The sequence below is a fragment of the Lynx canadensis genome, chromosome E2, assembly GCF_007474595.2.
Source record: "Lynx canadensis isolate LIC74 chromosome E2, mLynCan4.pri.v2, whole genome shotgun sequence".
In the NCBI taxonomy this organism is placed as follows: Eukaryota; Metazoa; Chordata; class Mammalia; order Carnivora; family Felidae; genus Lynx; species Lynx canadensis.
In genome coordinates, this window is record NC_044317.1 from 9,484,926 (window position 1) to 9,507,011 (window position 22,086).

The following is a 22,086-nucleotide window of genomic DNA, read 5'->3' on the forward strand; positions in this document are numbered from 1 at the left end:
TGAGGTGGCGAGACCCAATCTGTTTCTGTGAACACAGAAGTGTGGTGGGATATGGATCTGACACGAGGCAAACACCGCCCCTTTGCAAAGGCAAATAAGACAAAAGTTCAACGAGCCTCCAAGCCAGTGGGCATAAATGTCACTGTGCCTGGAAAGAGGGGGGGCGGGGGGAATCAGAGGACACCCACGCCATCACGGTTCTCCCAGGGTGGTAGGAAAAGGTTACCATGGCGCGTTCCGAGCGGGGTGAGCGCCGGCGCCCACGGGAACCAGCAGAGACAGGGCAGGGCCCCGGGGAGCGGAGCGGTGTGGACGCTCTAGGCGCGTGCGCGTGCCCGTGTGCACCTGTCGCCGCCGCCGCCGCCGCGCTTCCCCGAGCTAATCAAGGGAAGCGTAACTAGTCCGGGCGGCAGGGCGAGTTTACAACAACTGACAGTAACTATAACATACGCCAGTTTGTATTAAGATGTTATTGTACCTTTCCAGTTCTAATCACCAATTATGACTCTATTACTCCTACTTGGCAGTTCATCTGCTCCTGCCTCCGCTAAGGGCGACTTGGAGACGGACCTCTGATCTCCTGGTTCCACCTCAGTGGGCGCTCAGCACGGCGGCTGTCATCTGCAGACACTGAAGAGGTAAGGCATTGCTTTTGCTGAGATAACTGTACCTGACCTTACAACAATTTACTAAGGAAATACCTGCTTAATAGCAGTGTGAGTGCAGTCTTCCTTTATGTTCACAACGGCACTGCAAATTAGCGACAACAGGATAAATCTATGGCCGGCTCACTAGACACTTCATTAAATCACTGTTCTCTTGCCTTGTAGCACGCTAATAGAATCACAGCCCTCGTTAGCTACTGAATAAAAGATCAATCACAGACTTTGAAAGCTCTTGCTACCAGCTTCCAGAGGAAACAAGGAAAAAAAAAAAAAAAGGAGAGCGAGAGAGAGAGAGAGAGCACAAGCGAGAGATATTTAGGGTCATCGCTGAGATTCTGAATGGCCTCGCTGCAAGTTGCTTAAATTACCTTTTCCACGACTGACTCCAACTGTAATACTCAGAGGAACTTGTTAAGCCTGCTTTCGAGAGCAACACTCTAATATATGACTGCTAGACCCTGGTCAAAAGTTCATAATGTGCATATGTAAAAAGGTACTAAATTGCCTGAGGGCTAAAACCAGAGGAGTTTAATTGTAGCAAAATGCTGAAAATGGTCTGTTGAGGGTCCTTCTATTGGGATACTGCTGGGTCTGGCTGATTGAAGTACAGAACATAAAAGCCTTACAACAATATTTCCTTAAATGCTGGGGAAACTGCCAGCAGTTGGTATTGCATGAATGTTGTGGTTGAAGAAAAACATTTTCCTCCCCTAAAATAAATAGAGTATTAAGAACTGCTCCAGCCCATAATTCTAAAGCATGACGGAAGAAGGGGGGACTCAATGATAATAAATAAGGTATAATTCATAGGGCGTATCCAATCTCCTCGAAGTGTATTTTTACACGGGGCACAGAGAAGGTGTTCAGGCCTGACCTGCAAGGGTTTGGGGGACAGTGAATGGCCCTGATTTTGAAAACAGCTTTGCACTGCCCCGGGCTGCCTCGCCGGTCGCTGGTTTGGATGTACCCAAGTGGGGATGCTTGCAAAGGGCCCTGTTTGGCTTGTCATTATTTCTTCTTTCATTAAATAAGATCTCAAGTCCCAGCTACACACACATTTGGCTCGTGTGGATGGTCTTCTCAATCCAGAACTCCCCACCTTCCCCAAATACACTCCTATTTCCCACCCCTCTGTCCCCAACTTCTGGCCTTCCTCATCAGTTCCTCATCTGGGTAAGTTACAATACAAGAGCCGTGGACGGTGACTCAGGTGCTAGGAGGACCCGTGTTAAATACAGGACACCCAGGAGAAACTAGAATTTGCTAGGTGGGCTCTCTGATTCACAAGACCTGTGTGTGAAGGGTACAGTTTTCATGGATAGTGAAATTCCCATGTGCCATTTGAATCAGGTCTTAAGAAACACATACCACACGTGGAACGGCACACACAGGCTGCAGCACCCAACTCCCAGGAGGGCAGCATAGTAATGACCGGATGGTTTGATCACCACCAGCACTGTGCTGCATGCCCGCTACTCAGGTGTGAAATTTGAGCCATGGCATGGGTTATATCTGTGCCCAGAATTTGACAAATGTGATTAGCAATATCCATATCCTTACTGATAAGTGGGATTGGCAGTCCTCTCCAAGGAAAACACTTTCCAAGCTTACAGGGAGATACAAGGGGTACCTCCTAATAGAACAGACTAAAAACTCAAATCAAGCACGCATTTAATACCGAATATCGCATCTCTCAAGGCCCGTGCCACCTCACAGGTCCCACCAACTCCTGCTAGGCCACCTGAATGGGTCCAGAATGGCCTGCATTCCATACTCTAAAGGGGCTCAAATCTACTCTCTAGTTCCTCAAAAGCAAACACGTAGCGGGGTCACTGGACGTGTCCGCCATAAGCTGAGTCAGTTGCTTCTCTTGCAAAGCGCAGATCTGAGTCATTCAGGTCCATGTTGTAGAGAAGAAGCAGGCAGCTGCGGCACAGCTACTCCGCTCGATCTCTGCTCTGTTCCCGTGAGCGCTGGAGAAATCTGTGCACGTGAAGCACTAGTATCTGAGGAGGAAAGGAAAGGGCATAGAAGGAGTACGGGGCAAAGGGGGTTCTTAAGTAGAAAACAACTAAGAAACCAAGAAAGTGCAAGCAGCCCCCTGGGCCCCCGGGCATGTCAGAAATGGCAGCTTACTCAAACTCTCCTTCGCTTCATTCTCTCCGGGCCTCAGGCCACCCATCTCAGAGGGAAGGACCGGAACCATCCTCGCCGCATGCCGCTATCCTATTCCTGACCACACATTCCCCAACAACGGAGGGGCAGATCGGCTCCTTGGGCAACAGGACCAGGCTCCATCCATGGCGCCCATCCCAGGAACAACACTCAGCCCTGGGGTCAGGGCTGGAGCCAGCGAAAGCCCCGGGGGGCCCTGGAGTGCATCCCAGGGAAGCAGCGAGATGCAGTGGGGGAGGGCACGCATGTCAGCTCTGTCAGGCTCAGCTCTGTCCCTTGCGAGCTGCACGATGCAGGCAAGGCCTCGATTTCCTCATCTCTAAAATGGGCATCATAATGTACAATTCGCTAGGTTCCTGTGGGAAATAAGGTCATTGGAATGACATATAAAACATACCTGACCCCTTGCCTAGCACTCAGCAAAACGCTTCTTCTCTCTACCTCACCGTGTAACCCTGAAAATAATCCGAAGGATGCTCAAATGAGAACACTACAGACAGGACTGTCCTAAAATATGGGTGCAGATTCCAATACGACTGCAATGAAAAACCATGTGGACTTTCTGGGAATCACTGTATTCCAAGATGGACTTTATGTAATACCATCACCCACACTTCAAGAATGTGAACAATGAGACTTATTGTAAGCTCACAGGGTGCATTTAGATGCACGTTTACAAACTGCTTACCCAGAACCTACGGAAAAGCATGAAAATGATCATCGTGACTCACTGCCTCCATCCCAAGCCAGCTTCTAAAAGACCGAAGACTTCGAAGGCTACCTTGAGAATTTATAGGCGGCTTTCACTTTCCCAGGTTAATAACTGACACGGCACCTGTATGATCTGTAATCTCGGCTCCATCTGCTACAAGCGTACCCCATCCCCTCACCCCATCCCCGTCCACCAGGTAAAAAGAATGAATTCATACAAAATGCCACAACGAATGCGCAAAGGGACTGCCGAAAGGCCAAAGTTACGGGGTCAGAGTGACATCCGGGGAAATGATGGCACTCGGTTCAGTTCCCACTGAAGATGCCATAGTTTAATACCACGCATAAAAGCATGCACTAAAATATCCTAAAAATAATAATAATAAACTATCCCTGATTGTAAAACCATCAGCAAAATCCCCATCACCCACCGACAGAGCTGCTGTGTGGACTGGGTTTTATGGACACTAGAGAAACACAGCAGGGTTACCTTCCTAGGAAACCGTGCGGCCTGGCTTTATGAATATTCTGCGTCGGTTCCATACTCGGGGGTCCCTGTGTTTAACTCATCGCGTGAGCCCAGAGTCCTCAGAGCCAGCGGTTTCCAGCTGAGCAAGTTAAGGCAGCAACCACACTTGACTAATTCAGAGACAGAGGACAGAGAACTAAAGCGTGTAGTTAGTACTTTTCTAGGAGGAAATTACTTCAGATTTACATAAAGTGCAGCAATTAGGTATTTCTCTTTCTCTCAAAATAACTTTTTAAAAATTTTGCTTTCCTGAATATCCCCGACTTTAAATGTCCATACAAATATATGTATAGCGTGCAGGCCAATGTCTTGTATGATGCAAGTCTACCTATGAAACTCCAGACCTCACCACCTGCACTCCCAGCACAGACCCCCATGCAGCTTCAGTACCAACCATAATTAGAGGTATAGGAGTGGTGGATTTTTGTCCTAAATAGTCAGACATTACTGAAACTGAGAGGCAAAGACTTTCAAAATGAAAACGTTTCTAGAACTGAACAGTGAGGATCTATAGGCATCAAGCCACACCCAAGTTTCCATGCAGCTAAATTAACAATTTAGCTGCATGGGTCAAATAATTGGGTCAAATAATTAACAAGAAAGGCAAAATAAGGGTAAGCTAATCAAAGATGATTCTGAGATGTTCTGAGATGGGTTTAGATAAGCCCTACCATGGACCATTCGGTCTGGGAAAGAGGCATTCACTACTCTGTCATGTACCGTATCTTGGGACTCTTAAGTTTAATCTTGCAATTTTTCATTTGTTACATCAAGAAGGCCTTTTCGGGGGGGATTCTGGCTGGCTCAAATGGAAGACATGGGACTCTTGATCTCAGGGTTATGAGTTTGAGCCCCATGTTGGATATGGAGACTATTAAAAGAAAATAATAATAAACTTAAAAAAAAAGAAGACCTTTAGGTTGATTGAGAATGCAAACAAGTCACTGACATTATTTGTAAATACTTAACTGCATTTAAACTAGAAGATGATTTCCAAGAACATCCACGGGCAAACAGCAGCAGCAAATAATAATGGCATACAGAAATGCAAAAGTAAATTTTGTCCCATAAAAAGCAAACAGGTACTGGGTATTTTACAGTTAAACCATGCACCAGAGATACTCACAAGCACAGATTTTAAAGAAAATAGGAAGAAAAGCACACGTAAGTGGAAGGGTAGATATACCACGTGACCTCACGGTGAGAGAGAAGAGAAAACAAAGAAGAGGAAGAAAAAAAAGAAGTTGCTTCTCGTGACGAAAGATGAAATCTGGGGTCATCATACCCTTTTCACTCAGATGACCAATGAACTTTATTTATAACACAACACGTAACTCCTAGGCCACTTTGAAATATCCAGTTATGCAAGAAATATGCAATCATTGAAAATACTGGAAATGCCACGTCCGTTAAAACGGGAAATAGGTGAGCGTCTCATAGCAGAGTGAAAACGCTCCCTCGGCCTGAACTTGAAACAGTCTCTTGACATTTCAGGGTCTAGTTTCTCGATCTCTAAACTAACGGGCGTGGCCTACATATCGCCAAGGTTGTGGCAGGACTGTGGCCACCTGAGACTACCAAAGAAAGATTTACTTCATCCTACCAAGCCAGGTGCTCGCGGATCAGTTCTTCCAACGTCGTCTGCCGGCCTCCATTCGTTTACTAATATTATCCCTCTAGGTTATAATTAATAGTAGCAACTAGCCTGGGAAAACTTCAAGTAGTCGTGTAAGTGAAGTCAATTAAATACCGAGGTGACACCGGGAATGAAAACTGTGGGAAATAAAGGGTTTGTTTTCTTCCCTCCCAGGCCCAAGAAGGATGTACTAATTGTTCCATCGCTTGTCCCCCAAGCCACATACAAGTGAATTATAGCGCCACCTATCAGCAGCCTCCAGTACTCAGATGAGTTTAGACATGTATTCCTGCACGTGCACATATATAAATGTAAACACACGTACACTTTTCAAGGTCAGATTCTCTCTTGTCTTAATGCCAAAAAACTATGTGACTTATATTCTGTTTATTTTTCAAATGCTGCACATAATTTAAGTAGACACATGTTGTATAAGTGAGATAAACTAAATAAACGTTTAGCTCAAACAATGCTATATAAATGAAACAAAACAATCAGCTGACAGGGAAGGGGGAAGGGTAGAAAATAAATACTGAAATAGTCTGCAGACCAATTTCAACCAGAGCGAGCTATGCTCCCTTCCTCTCACAGGGGCGGGGGTGGGGGCGCCTCCTTAGTTTCCTCTTCTAGAAAAGGGGCCCTTTCCTGCGACCTCCAGCATGGAGAGTCAAGAAAGTGGAAGGTGCTAAGTTCACGTTCCTCTTATACGTACCTTCCGTGAGCTTCATGAATGCTGTCAAACCAGAGAGTCTTATAGGAAGGCCTATTAAGAATTCCCAAAAGAAAGCTTAGCATTGGGGGGAAAAGCAATTGTGAATTAAAAAGAAGCAGAAGCAAGCAAGCAAGCAAGCAAGCAAGCAAGAAAGAAAGAAAGAGAAAAGAAAAGAAGAAAGAGTTTTTCTATTTCCATCCACTAACTTCGATCGAATTCACCTTCGCCTGCTCAGGACAAGTGTGCAGGACATGAGGTGACATCTGCACGGTACAGCTCTGGACACTAAGACCTGTAATTAGTCACTACTTTGAAAGAACCAAATTTGGACTCAAAGAGAAAACTTTCTGCCATTTTATTCCAAGCAGCAAGATGGCATATTTGCAGGAGAGCCTGGTGTACCCCAGATAACTCTGCATTGGAAGAGCTGTCATCAGACAACCAAAAAAGGCCAAGGAAAGGCCCTTAATGAGGACAGTGGTAACAAAATGAAGAAAAAGAAGGCGTGCGCACGCGCGCGCACACACACACACACACACACACACACACACACACACTAGCAGAGACCGTTACCAGTCAGTCTGAACATACACCAACTCCCCTACGTGCGCGGCAGAATAAAACCGGAGGATGGGCACGTGTGGCATGGCATTTTGACACCGAATAAACCATCCTGCTGGTGGCATCGCTTAAGAAAATGCTTGTAGAAATGCTGCCAGCCCACAAGAGGATGTGCACCATCTCTGTTCACAGTGCAGGCGGCCCTTTATAAGGATGGTCGGTCAATGCTGAGTGGGCTAATTTGAGAGCTCCGTCATCAGATGGCATTGCAAATTTCATTACATATTTTAAATCACGTTAACATGGTTTGTTAATGCTGGTGTTCACTGAAAGGCCACAGCTACTTAAATAATGAAGAGGCATGATAATTTTTATACATGTTATGGAAGTGACATGTGTGGCTACTCTTAATATTCCTTTCTTAGAACCTATCTTACATCATTCGTGAAGTGTCATCACCAAAAACATAGATCAAGATGTTTCCGAGACAGCACAGACTCACGGTGCTCATAGTTATTTATTGAGATAAACAATACACCTACCTGAAGGAAAAATACTTAAGTTATGTTCACGATACTATCCTATCACCTGTACCCAATATCCCGGAGGCAAAAATGTCACGCCACTGTTTTAAAAAAGAAGAGACAGGATAATATTTTGTTAAGCACTAAACAAAACCTAAATGTCAGATATCTTCCTTTACTTGTTTACTGATGCATGCATGTACCTGTGAGCGTGTCAACAAATTCACCCACATAGGTATATATTCCCCCATGTATTTCCTGGCCACGTATCTCCCACGTTCGGTTAACACATCGAAAGTTGTTTCTCTTGCTTCTGCAAAATTTTATCTCCTGGCCCCTGATACTGCCTTTGTACAGGCTCAGAAAACCTTCAAAAGGCCAATTCTTTCAACCTATCTATTGGTCTCTAGGCTCAAAAGTCTCTTCTTCCCGACTCACTTTCTCACTGCCATGAAAATGGCCTCTCTAAAGCCCAGACACAACCTGGAGCCAGCAGAGGCCATCGGGGGTAGGGATTTGGAGCTTGAGCAATTGAGTCCACGGGAAAGAGCTCGAATCTCCACTCTACTGCTTTTTGTTATGTGGCCCTGAGCAGGGTATTCACCCTTCCCGGCTTCCTCAGCAAAAACAACAGGGGACACCATTCTCAAAGACCCACAGTGAGAAATAGATAAGGTATATATACTAGCCCTGGAAGACAGCAACCACTCCATAAGTGTTAGGGTATTTTCGTATCATCCCCCTCATCATCACAGTCTTATCCCCATCATCGTCAATATTAACACAAGATCATAAGATCCCACATCTTCAACCAGGTCCTCGGGGGGCCTTTGATTTGTTTTGTTTTGCTTTTTGGCCTTCACCTCCTGCATGACTCAGCACAAATCCTTTACTATAACGCTGACCCTGTTTTGCTTTAAAATTAGAAATTTTAGGGGCGCCTGGGTGGCGCAGTCGGTTAAGCGTCCGACTTCAGCCAGGTCACGATCTCGCGGTCCGTGAGTTCGAGCCCTGCGTCGGGCTCTGGGCTGATGGCTCAGAGCCTGGAGCCTGTTTCCGATTCTGTGTCTCCCTCTCTCTCTGCCCCTCCCCCGTTCATGCTCTATCTCTCTCTGTCCCAAAAATAAAATAAAAAAACGTTGGGAAAAAAAAATTTTAAATTAGAAATTTTATTCACCGTGAGCTTCTCGCACTGATTTTGACTTTTCTTAATATTGCATTAAAATACTGTTTACTGGATCACGGAGGTTTTTTGTAGCACATCCTTAATTTTGTCTCCAGAGGTGGCGCTGGCCCTACCACTGCTGCAAAGTCTACCTGAAACGTTCCCCTTTTCTTTATCTACCTGCTTCCCCTCCTACACATCCTTCCAGTCTCGGTAAAGAAAGAGGTTGTCTTCATTCTGCATTATTGGCTACTCTTACATCTGCCCCAAAGGAGAAGAGCACTGTGTGTCCAGTGGTCCCCGTGTCTCCTCACACCAACATTCTTCATATACCGCTGCCCTGTTTAACGGAAGCACCCACAGGCCAAGGATTCTGACTTGCTCACTTTTGCATTTTCTCCCCCCTGCGGCAGCACAGGAGGGCACTCAATGAACATTTGTCAGATGGGAGAAGATCAAATAGTTTTAGAGCGGCAATTTTCAAAGGACAGATTGCTATATAGTGGGTGGTAAAACTGGGTCACAATCAGCACTTTTAAAAATGAAATACAATCAAGAAGGAAACAGCCGACAACACCACCCACAGTTAGAGAGCTGTTCCATAAAATGTTTGTTTCAGACACACACACGCACATGCACACACACGCATGTAATACACAAAGATACACACGCACGTATATACGTAGGGATACATGCACTGGGTTGTGACATAAAAATCTTTCGTGGTAATCAAAAAAGGTTTGAGGGGCTCTGGGGTGGCTCAGTTGGTTAAGCATCCGATTTCGGCTCAGCTCACGATCTCACAGTCTGTGAGTTTGAGACCCGCATCGGGCTCTGCGCTGACAGCTCAGAACCTGAAGCCTGCTTCAGATTCTCTGTCTCCCTCTCTCTCTGCCTCTCTGCTACTCGCCCTCTCTCTGTTTCTATGTCTCTCTGTCTCTGTCTCTCTCTCTCAAAAATAAACATTAAAACAAAACAAAACAAAACAAAACAGGTTTGAAAGACAATGTTCTGGAGCACCAACAGGACATGTTGACCCATCCTTTACAACCTGCCTGGCCACCACACAGTAAGGGCAAGCGTTTCAAAATCATCCAAATGTTTGGAAGTTCCTAAAAGAAACAAAAAGCAACAGCCTCAGAGACCAATCCCGGATAACTGAGAAACCCTAGAATGTCGGAACAGACTTGCAGAGGAATTTCTTAGGTATTAGCTGAGAAATGAATACCAGTCGTTTATCAAATCAATAACATATACTTCTGGATGAACTAACCATCACAAAGACTCACTGAAAAAAAAACTGCACGTGGTGAGACTGAGATGTGCCTGATCTAAAAGTCTGGTTTGGTGGGAATACCCGACCCAAAAATCTCATGAGACAAAAGCTGTAAAACTCAGCGTGTGCAAAAAGCAGATGATGACATCTTCGCTGTACAATGTATCTAGGGGTGTGGGGAAAGGTCCTGGTGAAAAGGAGTTTAGTAAAATAATTTTTTTTTAAAGCAACACCTTAAGTATCTGTATCAAGTTTAAAAAGTTGATCAAGGTATTTAATTGACTTAATGGAATTTATCCTGTATTAGACTCTCATGGGAAAAAAAAATTGGTCATTGTTAATATAATTCTGATTAAAATGTTTTATTCATAAATACGGAGTTAAAGAAAAAGTCTCGGGATCAAAAGAGCAGGCTGAAATAGTTGGTTTAATCTCCCCCTGCCCCCAAGCAGATTTTCTAAGTGTACGTGGCTATGTGCATGATATAATGAACCCATTTGTTGAGTACTTAGTGTCTACAAATGTCCACATACACTGTGATTGATAGCTAGCTTTTGTTGTTTTTAGAAACCATCCTGAACGAACTGAATATGAGATAAATACATTTTTCACAAAGATATTTAAGATAAGAACAGCTGACTGAAAAATAATAATGGGCATAGGAGAAAGAGAATAATCAAGAAATAGAAAAAGACGACAGAAGAAGTAAATGTATATCAGGTCTTTGAAGAACTGTGATTGCATGCATATACATGTGTGTACACACACATGTGTGACTAGACACACACATATGTGACTAGAAGTCTTGCCATCTGGGCAGTTGGTATACTCCTTGACAGGAAACAATATCTAGCATCATATAAATCGTATGAGGAAAAAAAAAGTGGAAATAAAAGCGAAAGCTCCCCCCAAATTCCAAACGCAGGATGGTTTTATTAAAAGATACATTTTGGGGGCGCCTGGGTGGCGCGGTCGGTTAAGCGTCCGACTTCAGCCAGGTCACGATCTCGCGGTCCGTGAGTTCGAGCCCCGCGTCGGGCTCTGGGCTGACGGCTCAGAGCCTGGAGCCTGTTTCCGATTCTGTGTCTCCCTCTCTCTCTGCCCCTCCCCCGTTCATGCTCTGTCTCTCTCTGTCCCAAAAATAAATAAAAAACGTTGAAAAAAAAAATTAAAAAAAGATACATTTTGTTGGGGCTCCTGGGTGGCACAGTGGGTTTAAATGTCCATTCGGCTCGGGTCATGGTCTCACGGTTGATGAGCTCGAGCCCCACTTCAGGCTCTGTGCTGACAGCTCGGAGCCTGGAGTCTGCTTCCGATTCTGTGTCTCCCTCTCCCTCTGCCACTCCCCTGCTCACGTTCTGTCTCTCTCTCTCTCTCTCAAAAATAAATAAACATTAAAAAAAATTTTTTTAAGTTCCGTTTGGTCAAAGGGTGTTGCATCATCTCTTCTGTTGAATGTGGACAATTCAGAAATATGCCCCAAAGAGCAGACCAAGATGAAGTGCTTTTGGCCTTGTATTATTAACAGATTTAATGTGATATGCCTGTACTTCAACCTACATCACTTTAGTAATTCATAGTTGATCTGCTTCCAAAAACGGATTTAAGGTGACCCAAAGAAAGAAAAGGCACAGAACAAGAGGAACAAAATGTAGAGCCACTAAAAACCAGAGGAAGTTGATACGCTCACCATTAGCATTAATATGGCTTGAAAAGGCACAGAATTGGATGAGCAGCTCCAGCAATACGCTACAATTTCATTACCAAGCAGAAGAGAGAACGGTAGGTGGTCAGGGGCTCTCCTTGGGATTCAGAGTTCAAGGGCATTCCTAACATGCAGTGTGGTACAGCTTCAAATGTTTTGGGGTCAAATAAGAGACAACACCCCTGACAGTAGCTTCTTGTGTGTCCTCAGAAATCAGTAAACCCCAAGAAAGTTCACATTAACAAGTAGGACACAAGAAAACCAGTATTTCTTGAGGGTCTACTCTATGCCCCAGGGTTGAGTGATGACTTAATCCACAAACAACCCAAAGATGTGGGAACGATTTTCTCCATTCCAAAGAGAAAAAGAAAACCTGAGGTCCAGAGAGGTCATGTGATTTGCCCACTACAAGGAAGGGCTGAAGCTCAGAGCCCTGCGTCTGCAACGTCAAAGGCGTGGCCTTTGTGCTTACATTGCGATGCGTTTCTCTTCCACAAGATAGATGAACACGCTCTTCTCAGGTCCTACAGACCTTATACGGCTGGTAGCGAATGGCAGGAAATAAATGAGTGGACACATGGGAGGTGCTTAGAACAGGTGAGTCCTGATAAATCAGAGCAGTGGTTTTGTGGTTATTAGGTTTTTTTCCTCTAGATTCACAGAGCATACACTTATCCAGGGAAAACGCACAGCGAATCTCTCAAATACAAAGAATACATTTCAAATCTTAACGTTAGAGACTTAACAAGGCAGCGTGTCAGTGGTGCGCATGGCAAAGGTACGCTTTTTTTTTGCTCTGGATGAGAAAGACCTCCATTCCGGGTTCAAATATGACTCCGACAGAGCCTTGAGTCTGGCAGTGAGACAAAATGACACTGGAAGAGGTGGCACGCAAGCTTAAGAGGAAAGCAAACCGCTACAGAGGACAGGCCCTTCTGGGTCTGGGATATAGGAATTTGGTATGTTCCCCTACATTTCATCCACAAGGAACATGCCGGCTCATTCCTAATGGTTTTAACAGAGTGCACGAAGACAGAAGAAATCTATATTATTTTCATGACTGGATACATTCCAGAATCTAATTCTTTTGAAATACGTTGTAATTTTTTTTCTTTTAAACATCTTCTTAATGCCTTCTTTATAGGACATGGACTCAGAGTTAATGCTGAGATGTTAGGCCCACAAATTTCATTACGTGGTCATTTATGGTTATAGAGAGTCAACAAAGACACAAGTGACACATAACACATCCAAAAGCCAACAGGAGATGCTACGCTCTAAGAAGGAAAAACAGACTTATTGTATTCACCTGCCGAGGAATATTAAAATATCAAAAAAAAAAAAAATTAAGTTCCCAGGTTTTACAGTTGTTTTTTTTTTTTTTCTTTCTTCTGAAGAGTGAGAATACTAAGAAAACATTGTGCAGGTCTCAGTAGTTGATATACAGTATTTTTTTTGGATCTGGCGAATATACTTTTTATAACTTTTCTGTGAAAGGAGGGACCTTCTAGCTCAGATTACTTGGACACTCTTACTGTTTATTCTTCCCTTTTTTGAGCAGTCAGAAGAGATTTCTCTCAGTACTTCAAATAAATAACATATCCAGCTGAACAAACACCATACATTCCCGTGGATTACTTTGGCTTCTTAAAGAATATTTCACTTTCTTTTTTTTTTTTCAAAATGTAAATGATTAAAGAGACCCCATCCTATGAAACTTGGAGATGAAATGTCTCAAGCGGTGTAGAAGGCAGTATGTGGCGAAACAAAAGCCCCATCTCAGTAAAAAAAAAAAAAAAAAAAGAGAAAAAAAGCATGATATTTCACAGGGGAATATTAGAATATTACTAAGATATTTTACTTATTATACTTTCTAAAGGAGAGGTTTTATAACATGAACACATTCAAAATCAATCTCTACAATATTTTCTGAAAACAGCAAAATGAAAGTGTTTCTTCCCCTTACATTACTGCTGAAAAAAATAATAATAATAAACCCCAAAACCGAAACAACAAATCCTAGAGACTATACATAGACTGCAACAAGAATAATATTCTACGTGGACTTTGAAATGATCGCTGAATTTTATCTAGCTTTATGACTTTAAGAAAAAAAAAAGTCCAAGTTCTCTGGCCAATTTTTGAAACTTGAATCAAAACTCAGCAACACACGTTTCTTTAGGAAGAAAATTTGGGCCATCGATTAACATGGGCCCCTCTACTAAAGAAGCAAGAAAATAAATACTTGACTTTCGGAAACATAATCCACACGTTTCTTTATTTTTTCCATAAGCTCTCTTATTAAAAGACTAAATCTTATCTCCCACCATGAGGCAGAAATGCATAAATATATAAAAAACAAAGTGGGGGCATCTGGTACCTCTTGCAGCCCAGAAAGAGGGAAGAAGACAAGAACGTAGAAAGGACCCGAGCAGAACAGCAAGGCAGACAGAAGCGTGTCAGTAAGGACTGCCATGGCGCAAGGCCAGGAAATATCGAAGCCTGGAAGCAAATCTGTCACCAAAAGGCACTGGAAAAAACCAACGAAACTGGACTTGTAAAGTGTGACAGCCTCACAGTGCTCCCTCCCTCCCGGTCTCCACGCTGCGGTGAAATCCTCTCTCTGTGAATGCGGGTCCCACCCAGGGACTTGCTTCTAACAAACAGAACGGGCCAAAGTAGTGAGGTGTCACTTCTGTGGTAAGGTTGCGAAGGACCGGGACTTCATCACGCTGACAGACTGTTTCCTCCTCGGCTTCCACGCTCTGATGAAACAAGCTGCCATGGTGGGGAAGCCTGGGCAGCAAGGAAGGGAGAAAGAGGCGTCCAGCGCATGGCCAGGGAGGAACCAGAGAGTCCCCAGTCTACTGGGCCACAGGGAGCTGAATCCTGCGAACCAGCACGGGACCCTGGAAGTGGACCCCTCTCCAGCTGAGCCTTGAGACGGTTTCAATCTGGCTCACCCAGGAAGTGTGGTCTGGGAGCCGACCCGGAAGCAGGCAGCCCCGTGAAGCCATGCCCGGGGTTCCAAACCCACAGAAACCAGGACGGAAGAAGATGGGGTGTCATATTTATAAAAGTGCACAGGCTGAAACAGGTGCTTGTGGGGGGAAAAAAATCACCTACACTAGGTCAGCTTATACCCAGATTCAAACCTCGCGTCCCTGCACTGTGCTTTACTCAGCTCTGGGGAGTCTAGGTAGGTCCGCATTTCTGACGGTCTCACCTCGGGTTCATGACAATGAAGTGAGACGCAATTAGCTTTCCCGCAAGTCTGGACCTGTGGGGTCTTCTGGGCCGGTCATTCCCAAGGGCAGGCCCAGGACTTTCAAGAACAACACAGCAGTGACACCATCAGGAGTTTTCCTGAAGTCAAACGCCGTCCACCGCGAGGTCTGCTTTTGGGTCCACAGTCGGGTCCTATTTATACTTTTTGGCGTTAAAATACCCATTCCTTAAAAAACGGTGCTGAGAGTCAATGGTGGTGGGTTTGTTTTTCATGTTTTCGGGATAAACAGGTATGAACTTACCTTAGTATCCCTTTCTTACTTCCTTTCAGATTATACCCATTCTCTAAAATCCGTAAACCGCATACGCCACGGGACTAATTTGACTAATCTGGTCAACTGACTCATTTTACAGATGACACAACTGAGGCGCAGAGAGGGCAAATGATGTGCTCAGAGACACACGATTGTTTGATGACAGCAAACTCTAAGATGGGGCATTAAGTGAGACAAGGCACATAAAGATGTAAGACCCAGAGCCTGGAGCCTGGCCCCGAGTACCTTTGCATGTGACACGACCACCGGAACTGATTTTCTTAGTGTCCCAAGAAGGGGCGGGGGCGGGTGTGGGTTTCAGTTTCTCTACAACTCAGAACACGGGATCTGAGTTCTTTTTCTTGCTGCCAAAAACGCACATGAACCGCCCCCCTCCCAAGGAACGATCCACGCGTCCGGGGAGTGACACAGAAATCAACGTCCACAGAGGACACGTGGCAGAAGTGCTGTCACGGGGCCACGCAAGCTCCTGGCGTCTGTCTCATCGTGCTGGCCTCCGACGTCTACGCTGCACTGCAGCCAAAACCCGCTGGAAAAAAGCATGAAATTGGAGAAAAGGAAACCGAGAGGGGAGGATCAAAGGCGGCACCACGGACTTAAAAGCAATGAAAGAGCTAGCGAGGGAGCGGGGATGAGGCCACGCGTTACCAAAACGCCGGCAGGGGTGCAGAAGAAAGGGAGGCGAGGAAGATAAAACTAGGGGACTTTCAAATCTTGGCTAAATGTTCATTAAATAATTTGTCACACATATTAAGGCCAGATCGTCACTTCTCCCCCCCTCTGGAGTCCTCATTCGGGAACAAAGGCCTAACCAGACTTGAAACGCTGAAAAGCCAGGAGGAGAAGATGCCAGGAAGAGAGGCTATGGCCTCACAGAGCCACGCGTATTTCCCTTGTCTTTGTCTTCAACAAGCAAGGGCTGATCTTCCCTCAAAGCTAAGTGTGCAGTTGGTGGCTTCAAACAGGCAGCCGGGAGGGCTTGCAATACGCACCAGGGAAACCCGTCGAGTCCCGACGGCCATTCTGCGTGTTCCTCCGGCTGGTGGGTGGTGTTTCTGTGCTCAGTGCTCGCGGGGGTATGAGACCTTCAGGAACAGACCCAGAGCCGTCACTGGGAGGACAGACATCGACTCGAGGGGAAGGGAAGGGACCCGTCACTCGCCCGAAGACATGATGATGACAACAATAATAAATATTTATTGAGCATCTAGCGTGTTCTGTGTGCTGTGTCGTCCTGCTCGTCAATTCTCAATGCGTGTCAGTTGTAACAGTGATACCACTTAGTGTTTGTTGAGCATCGAGCACATTCTAGATGCAGCGTATTCCTAAGCTCCTTCAATTCTCAACAAGAACCCCTGAGGTAGGTCGAACGTTCCAGTTCATGAATCTCAATCAGCTTAGAAAATGTGCCCAAGAGGTAAGGTGGGAGGGAGAGCCAGGGTCTCACCCAGCTTTACAGCCTGTCTTCCCCACTCCTCCCGGTTCTCTCCTTAGGGTTTCCCTCCACACAAACCCCTTTGGAAGACCCCTTATCCGGCACTTGGCCAGGAGGCTGGGGGGCCTGGGTTCTGGTCCCAGCTCTCCTGCGTACTAGCAGTGGGATGCAGGCCGGGCCCCCTAGCCTCATCCACTTCTCTATCTGCACATTGTGAACTGCGGTGCTCTGCCCTCCTCAGATAGAGTAATGATAAGGAATGCCTTAATGACTGTCATTCATTAAGCACCTAATCGTCTTTCATTTATTCATTTACAAATATTTACTGAGCATTTACTTTATGGACCAGGGATACAGTGGTGTGAATGCAAAAACAGCACTTTCAAGAGAGGGAGAGAAAGGCATTAAACACAGAACAGCACAGATTATTTTTCTAAATTGTGTTTGTTTCCGGTGATCTGTAGGAGAATTTCTGGGCGTCCTTCATTCGTTCATTCGGCACATGTTTACGGAGGACTACTGCGCGTCAGACAGTATTCTGAGAACCAGCCCTTAGGAGGGCACAGGAAGGGAGTCTTGACCACATTCTGATCTAATGCTTCCTTGGGCTGTGATGTTTGGATTGAGCTTTGAAGGACGAGTAGAAAGTAACTAGACCTGGAGGAAAGGGAGGGTTTTAGACTAAAGGAAGTATGCTTCAGCATCCTCGAGAAGGAAGGAGAATGAGCTCTAATGAGATTGAGGTAAAGCTCGCCGCATAGAAGGGGACCAGACAAGGCCATGCTCCTTTCATTCCATTCTCACGTGCTTTCACAGTGACCCCCTAAGAAAGACAGGATTCCCACCTGACAGATGAGAAAAACTATAGGCACACTTATTCACCAGAGCCTGCTCAAAAGCCATCGTGCCATCCATTTTCTCTGCCACCAATCTCACCTCCAACCCTAGAGACACAAAATGCCAGAAATGCACTTTCCCAGCCTCCCTTGCACCACGGCTATGGACAAGCGACTCTGAATCCTGGCCAGTGGGAGCTGAAGCAAAGTGCTACAGAAGACAGTTCTGAGATGGTATGCTCTGAGATGGAATGTTCTCTTCGTTGATAAAGAAGGGAGGTATGCAAGGAGGAGTCCCATCCCTCCCATTCTGCCTTCAGACCTCATCATGTAGGACGCAATGGTTGCTGCTACTGCAGCCATCTTATAAGCATGAGGGAAAAGCTAACACAAGCACAAAGAAGCTGCCTAAAAGTAGCCAAACACACCCCTAAGAGCCCCTGGATTTCTGGATACATGAGAAAAACAAACCAATATGATTCCAAAGATTTTTAATTGGGCAGTATTAACTCACAGCCCAAAACATGAACACTGATGTAGAATATGAACCTCACAAAGGATGCATCATTTCAAAGTTATATAATTACAAGAGGTGGAAACGTTGAGTTTTGAATACAGTCCTAATGGTTCTAAATGCTTTGCTCTTTTTCGCTCTACCATATCCCTTGGGCTGTACCTTGAGCAAACACTGTTAACTTTCAAGCTCTGGACGGAATCAGAGGTGACTAATAAAACCAATGCCAATGATAATCCTGGAAAGCGAGCAGAACGTGTGAGATAGCGGCTATGTGACCTCAGCAGGAAGAGCACTGCCAACAGGTCCTCCTGTGGGGTTCTGCAGGAAAGGTCAAGTGCGGCCCAGCCACGGCGGGGTCGTAGGAGTCTAGTTTTCTAACATATCTGGACTGGCAAAGGCAAAGCAGCCAGAGAACTCAACCCTCACTCGGGAGTCCCCCAGCATTTACGTTAGTGAGGAATATTCTGAAATTTCTACTTTGAAAACTCTATCTCCTCCTCCCAGCCCAGGAAAAGGCCCTTGCCTTCTCCTCCAATGCATGGGTAAAGATTCCAACGGGGCTTTGTCCTTGATAATATCTGGAGTGTAGTCAGCTGCAGGTATTTAAAAGTGGGGGGGGGGGGAGGAGAAGTATTTTTCTAAAACACTAATTTAAAGAACAAATCAACATCTATTATCTCCTTCATTATGTTTTAAATTATACAACTATAAATCACCCTGCGGCGGGTCGTTCAAGGGCAGAATTACCCAGCTTGGCTTTCGCGAAGGTTAGAAGAATGGCATCTTGTGCTTTTTCTAGTTATAATTTATAACTTTGCAACAGGACCGGTGGTGCAGATCCATCCATTAGCGGGGTGGCCGCACATCTGTTAAAACTCAGCCCAATGACTGCCTCTACACGGCCACAGGAAACGTAACTCAATCATTCCAGAAGTTCGACAAACTCGAGCCATTTTTTAATGTAAAATGATTTGAAAACGCAGCTCCCTAAAACATCTGCTAAGCTCCTGCTACCCTAACACATGATATTCTTTCTACCGTTACCTGCCAACATAAATATTTGGTCACACAAAACACCCTCAGAGGCACGTGACAGAGCTCAGCTTCAAATTTACATACCGATCCGCAAAGGGCTGGCTTGGACCTAGGAACTCGAGCTAGTGCGTTGTTTACCAGAACTGAAAGTTTACGTGGGGCAAAAAAAGAAAAAGCAAAAAAAAAAAAAAAAAAAAAAAAAAAAGGCCGAGGGTTAAGTTCATGAAGGTACTCTCAAGCATTTTAAAAAGGAAACAATAACGGCACGAGGAGATCTACACAGTGGGGACGCTGTGGTGCATCAGACAAGGCAAATGTACTTGGGAGGAGCCGGTGAAGGGTCTCCAGGCAAGGTGGGTGAGTTCTCTGTGTTCCTTGACTACCAGGGAGGATAATCATTCTAGCATTGTGTGGAACCGTTGTGAGGAATTAAAGCATCACAGGGTCTGGACTAAGGTGCAAAGTCACATCCTACCTGGGGGCACAGCAGGAGTCTAAAGTCACCAAATGGCAACGATTGCCAATAGCCAAAATTGGAAATCTCTTTTATCACCCAATAATACAATAAGCCTGGTTTTGTGAATTAAGTTTCTTGGAGAAATACCAAGGTATGAGCACTTTATATATCCTTACAGTATATATTCATGCACACATATGCAATTGCATAAAAGAAAGCTAGGGAGACAAGAAAATAATGTATAACATAGCCATGGTGGATGTGACTTCATTATCAAAAAGCTCCCACCAAACTTTAAGATGTTTCAAGAGGAACTAGAGTCCTGCATATTTTTTAAACAATATTTTAAAACAATCCTATTCGCCGGACGCCTGGCTTGTTCAATAGGAAGAGCATGTGACTCTTGATTCGGGGGTTGTGAGTTCAAGCCCCACAATGGGTGTAAAGATTACTTAAAAAAAATCCTATTCCCATCGGTATGAATTATTTTTATTTTTACACGAGTTGGAGGGAAAGGAAACAAACGCTTCCCCCACAGACTCCTCAAACACTCGGCCTACCCTCCAGACCTCAAGGGGACGCGGTGCCAAAGACACAGCCTTACCAGTAGGGGTCGCTGTGCTGAGATTAATCCCTATGAGTTTCTCATTAGTGATTATTATACTGCAGGCAGCCAAAATGGAAAAATTAATTAATTTCAAAGTGATAATGCATTTACAGCAACAATTAGAAATGTATAACTGTAAAAGGGCAACATTTAAAAGACAGATTACATTTAATAAAGTTGCACAAGAACATCCAATTGTAAAATTACCGATCTGCAACAATATTCCTTAAAGAGGCACTTAAAATAGCCTGACTCCATGAAGGGTGACCTAATTACTGTAACTAAAATCGCCGTAGTCACAGCAAGTCACAGCAAATAAAAAAGGGACGTTGATATTACAATACTGCTGTTTAATACTTAAGGGAGCCAGCTACAGTGGAGAAGCAAAGGCAGGGCTTCCGAGCACAAGGGTGGGCTGTGCTTCTCCATTCCGTGACCTTGGGCAATGCGATGGGTACCCCAGCAACACTCATGTCAAAAGGAGACACTGTTGGAGTGACACGCAGACACATCAGTGCAGCACAAACGGCCCCCTGGCGATGAGGACGTTGCATTTATGCTAGGCTTCTTCGTGGGCATTGAGGAATCCAGCTTTCACAGGGGGTGACAACGGGGATGCGACTATGTGGCTTATGTCCACAAATAAATGTGTGTTAAAAAAGGGAGAAGGACACTCCGCATCCACAAAACAAATGTCTTCTCACGACGGAAGTAGCGTCAAGCCCCGTACGGGAGGATAAAACACAAGGTGACCTTTCCAGGGAGCCTGGTCTGTCCTGCCAGTGACATAGCCCCATCATGCTGATATCTCTCCCGCATACACCCAGTCCACACACACACCCAGTCCACGTACACACGGTCCTAAATGTCTATGTTGTGAAGACGCAACTGTCTGTGACTCTGACAAATTCATTCCCATTCCACGTCTTTATAAACCTAGCCAGAGAACTCTGATGGCCAAGAATACCACCGGACACCTAAATATATCAAAACACGATTAGAAAAAAGAATGTCCTAAAAATCTAAACCTACATACATACTTCATAGTCTTTATCATCTATATGCTTATCCAAAAAAGTGCATCATGGCAGAGAAAAGATGCTGTTTTTCAGTTACTGGGGGCCCAGAACATGGAAAGTTCATTCTACTGTGGCTCCTGGGAGACCAGGTGTACGTGTCGGAGGCCAGACTCTCTTCATCTGGACACCCTTCCCACTTTGCCATTTGCCTTCTCCTTGGGCCTCTAGGGACAGAGACGGAGGTCCACCCAACTTCGTCCAGCAGACTCCGGTCTACGGACTCCTTTAGTTCTGTAATCTTTATATGCAACACAAACAATGACACTTCGGAAAATAATCCTCTCCAGAGGTAATATAAAGAATAACAACAACCATCATAGCAGGAGTACTACATACCTACTATCTAGGCACATTATTTAACCGTGCTTTCCAATCTTGCAGCTATGTAAATCTAAATCAATCAAGGTAAAAGCCAATGAAAAATTCAGCCTCTCGGTTGTATTTAGCCACTTTTCAAGGGCTCCAGAGCCACACACGGCAGGTGGCTACCACAGTGCACAGTCAGATGAAAGTCTCCACAGAAATTCCATACCCAATGTTATAAATGGCATACCCATTAGGGTCAATCCCCACAACAACCCGTATTGCCATTTTAAGTGTGAGGAATCAGGCTCAGAGCGGTTGGGTATCTGGCCCACGGTTAACTGGGAATGGCTGCTGGAGAAGAAGGCAGACTATTCAGAGGCCACATGATCATTTTCCCAGGATAATGAATTCACCTTGTGATACTCTCAGAAGCCAAAACGTGTTTGGACCTTTCTGAGGATTAGAGGTTAGGTCGGTTAACTGGAATAGTATTTGCATGCACTAATTTGAAGCGTTTTTAAAGGCCCGTGGTTTAGGAAAAAAACACCATACCAAATATACTGTGTAAAATGTGCATTGCTCATTTAAAAGA

General features: G+C 44.9%; 1 protein-coding gene across 2 annotated transcripts in view; it reads right to left on the minus strand.

Moving 5' to 3' along the window:
- WWOX (WW domain containing oxidoreductase) overlaps window positions 1-22,086 on the minus strand; it is a 976,622-nt gene that overhangs the window by 658,257 nt on the left and 296,279 nt on the right. Inside the window, exon 9 of one of the 2 annotated variants that reach the window (XM_030298628.1) lies at window positions 17,241-17,314. The exons of the other annotated variant lie outside the window; for it this stretch is intronic. Within the exon in view, the coding sequence (XP_030154488.1) occupies window positions 17,309-17,314 (6 nt within the window). The 3' untranslated portion in view covers window positions 17,241-17,308. Of the gene's footprint in view, window positions 1-17,240; window positions 17,315-22,086 lie in introns of those variants that run through there. 2 annotated transcript variants of the gene reach the window in all.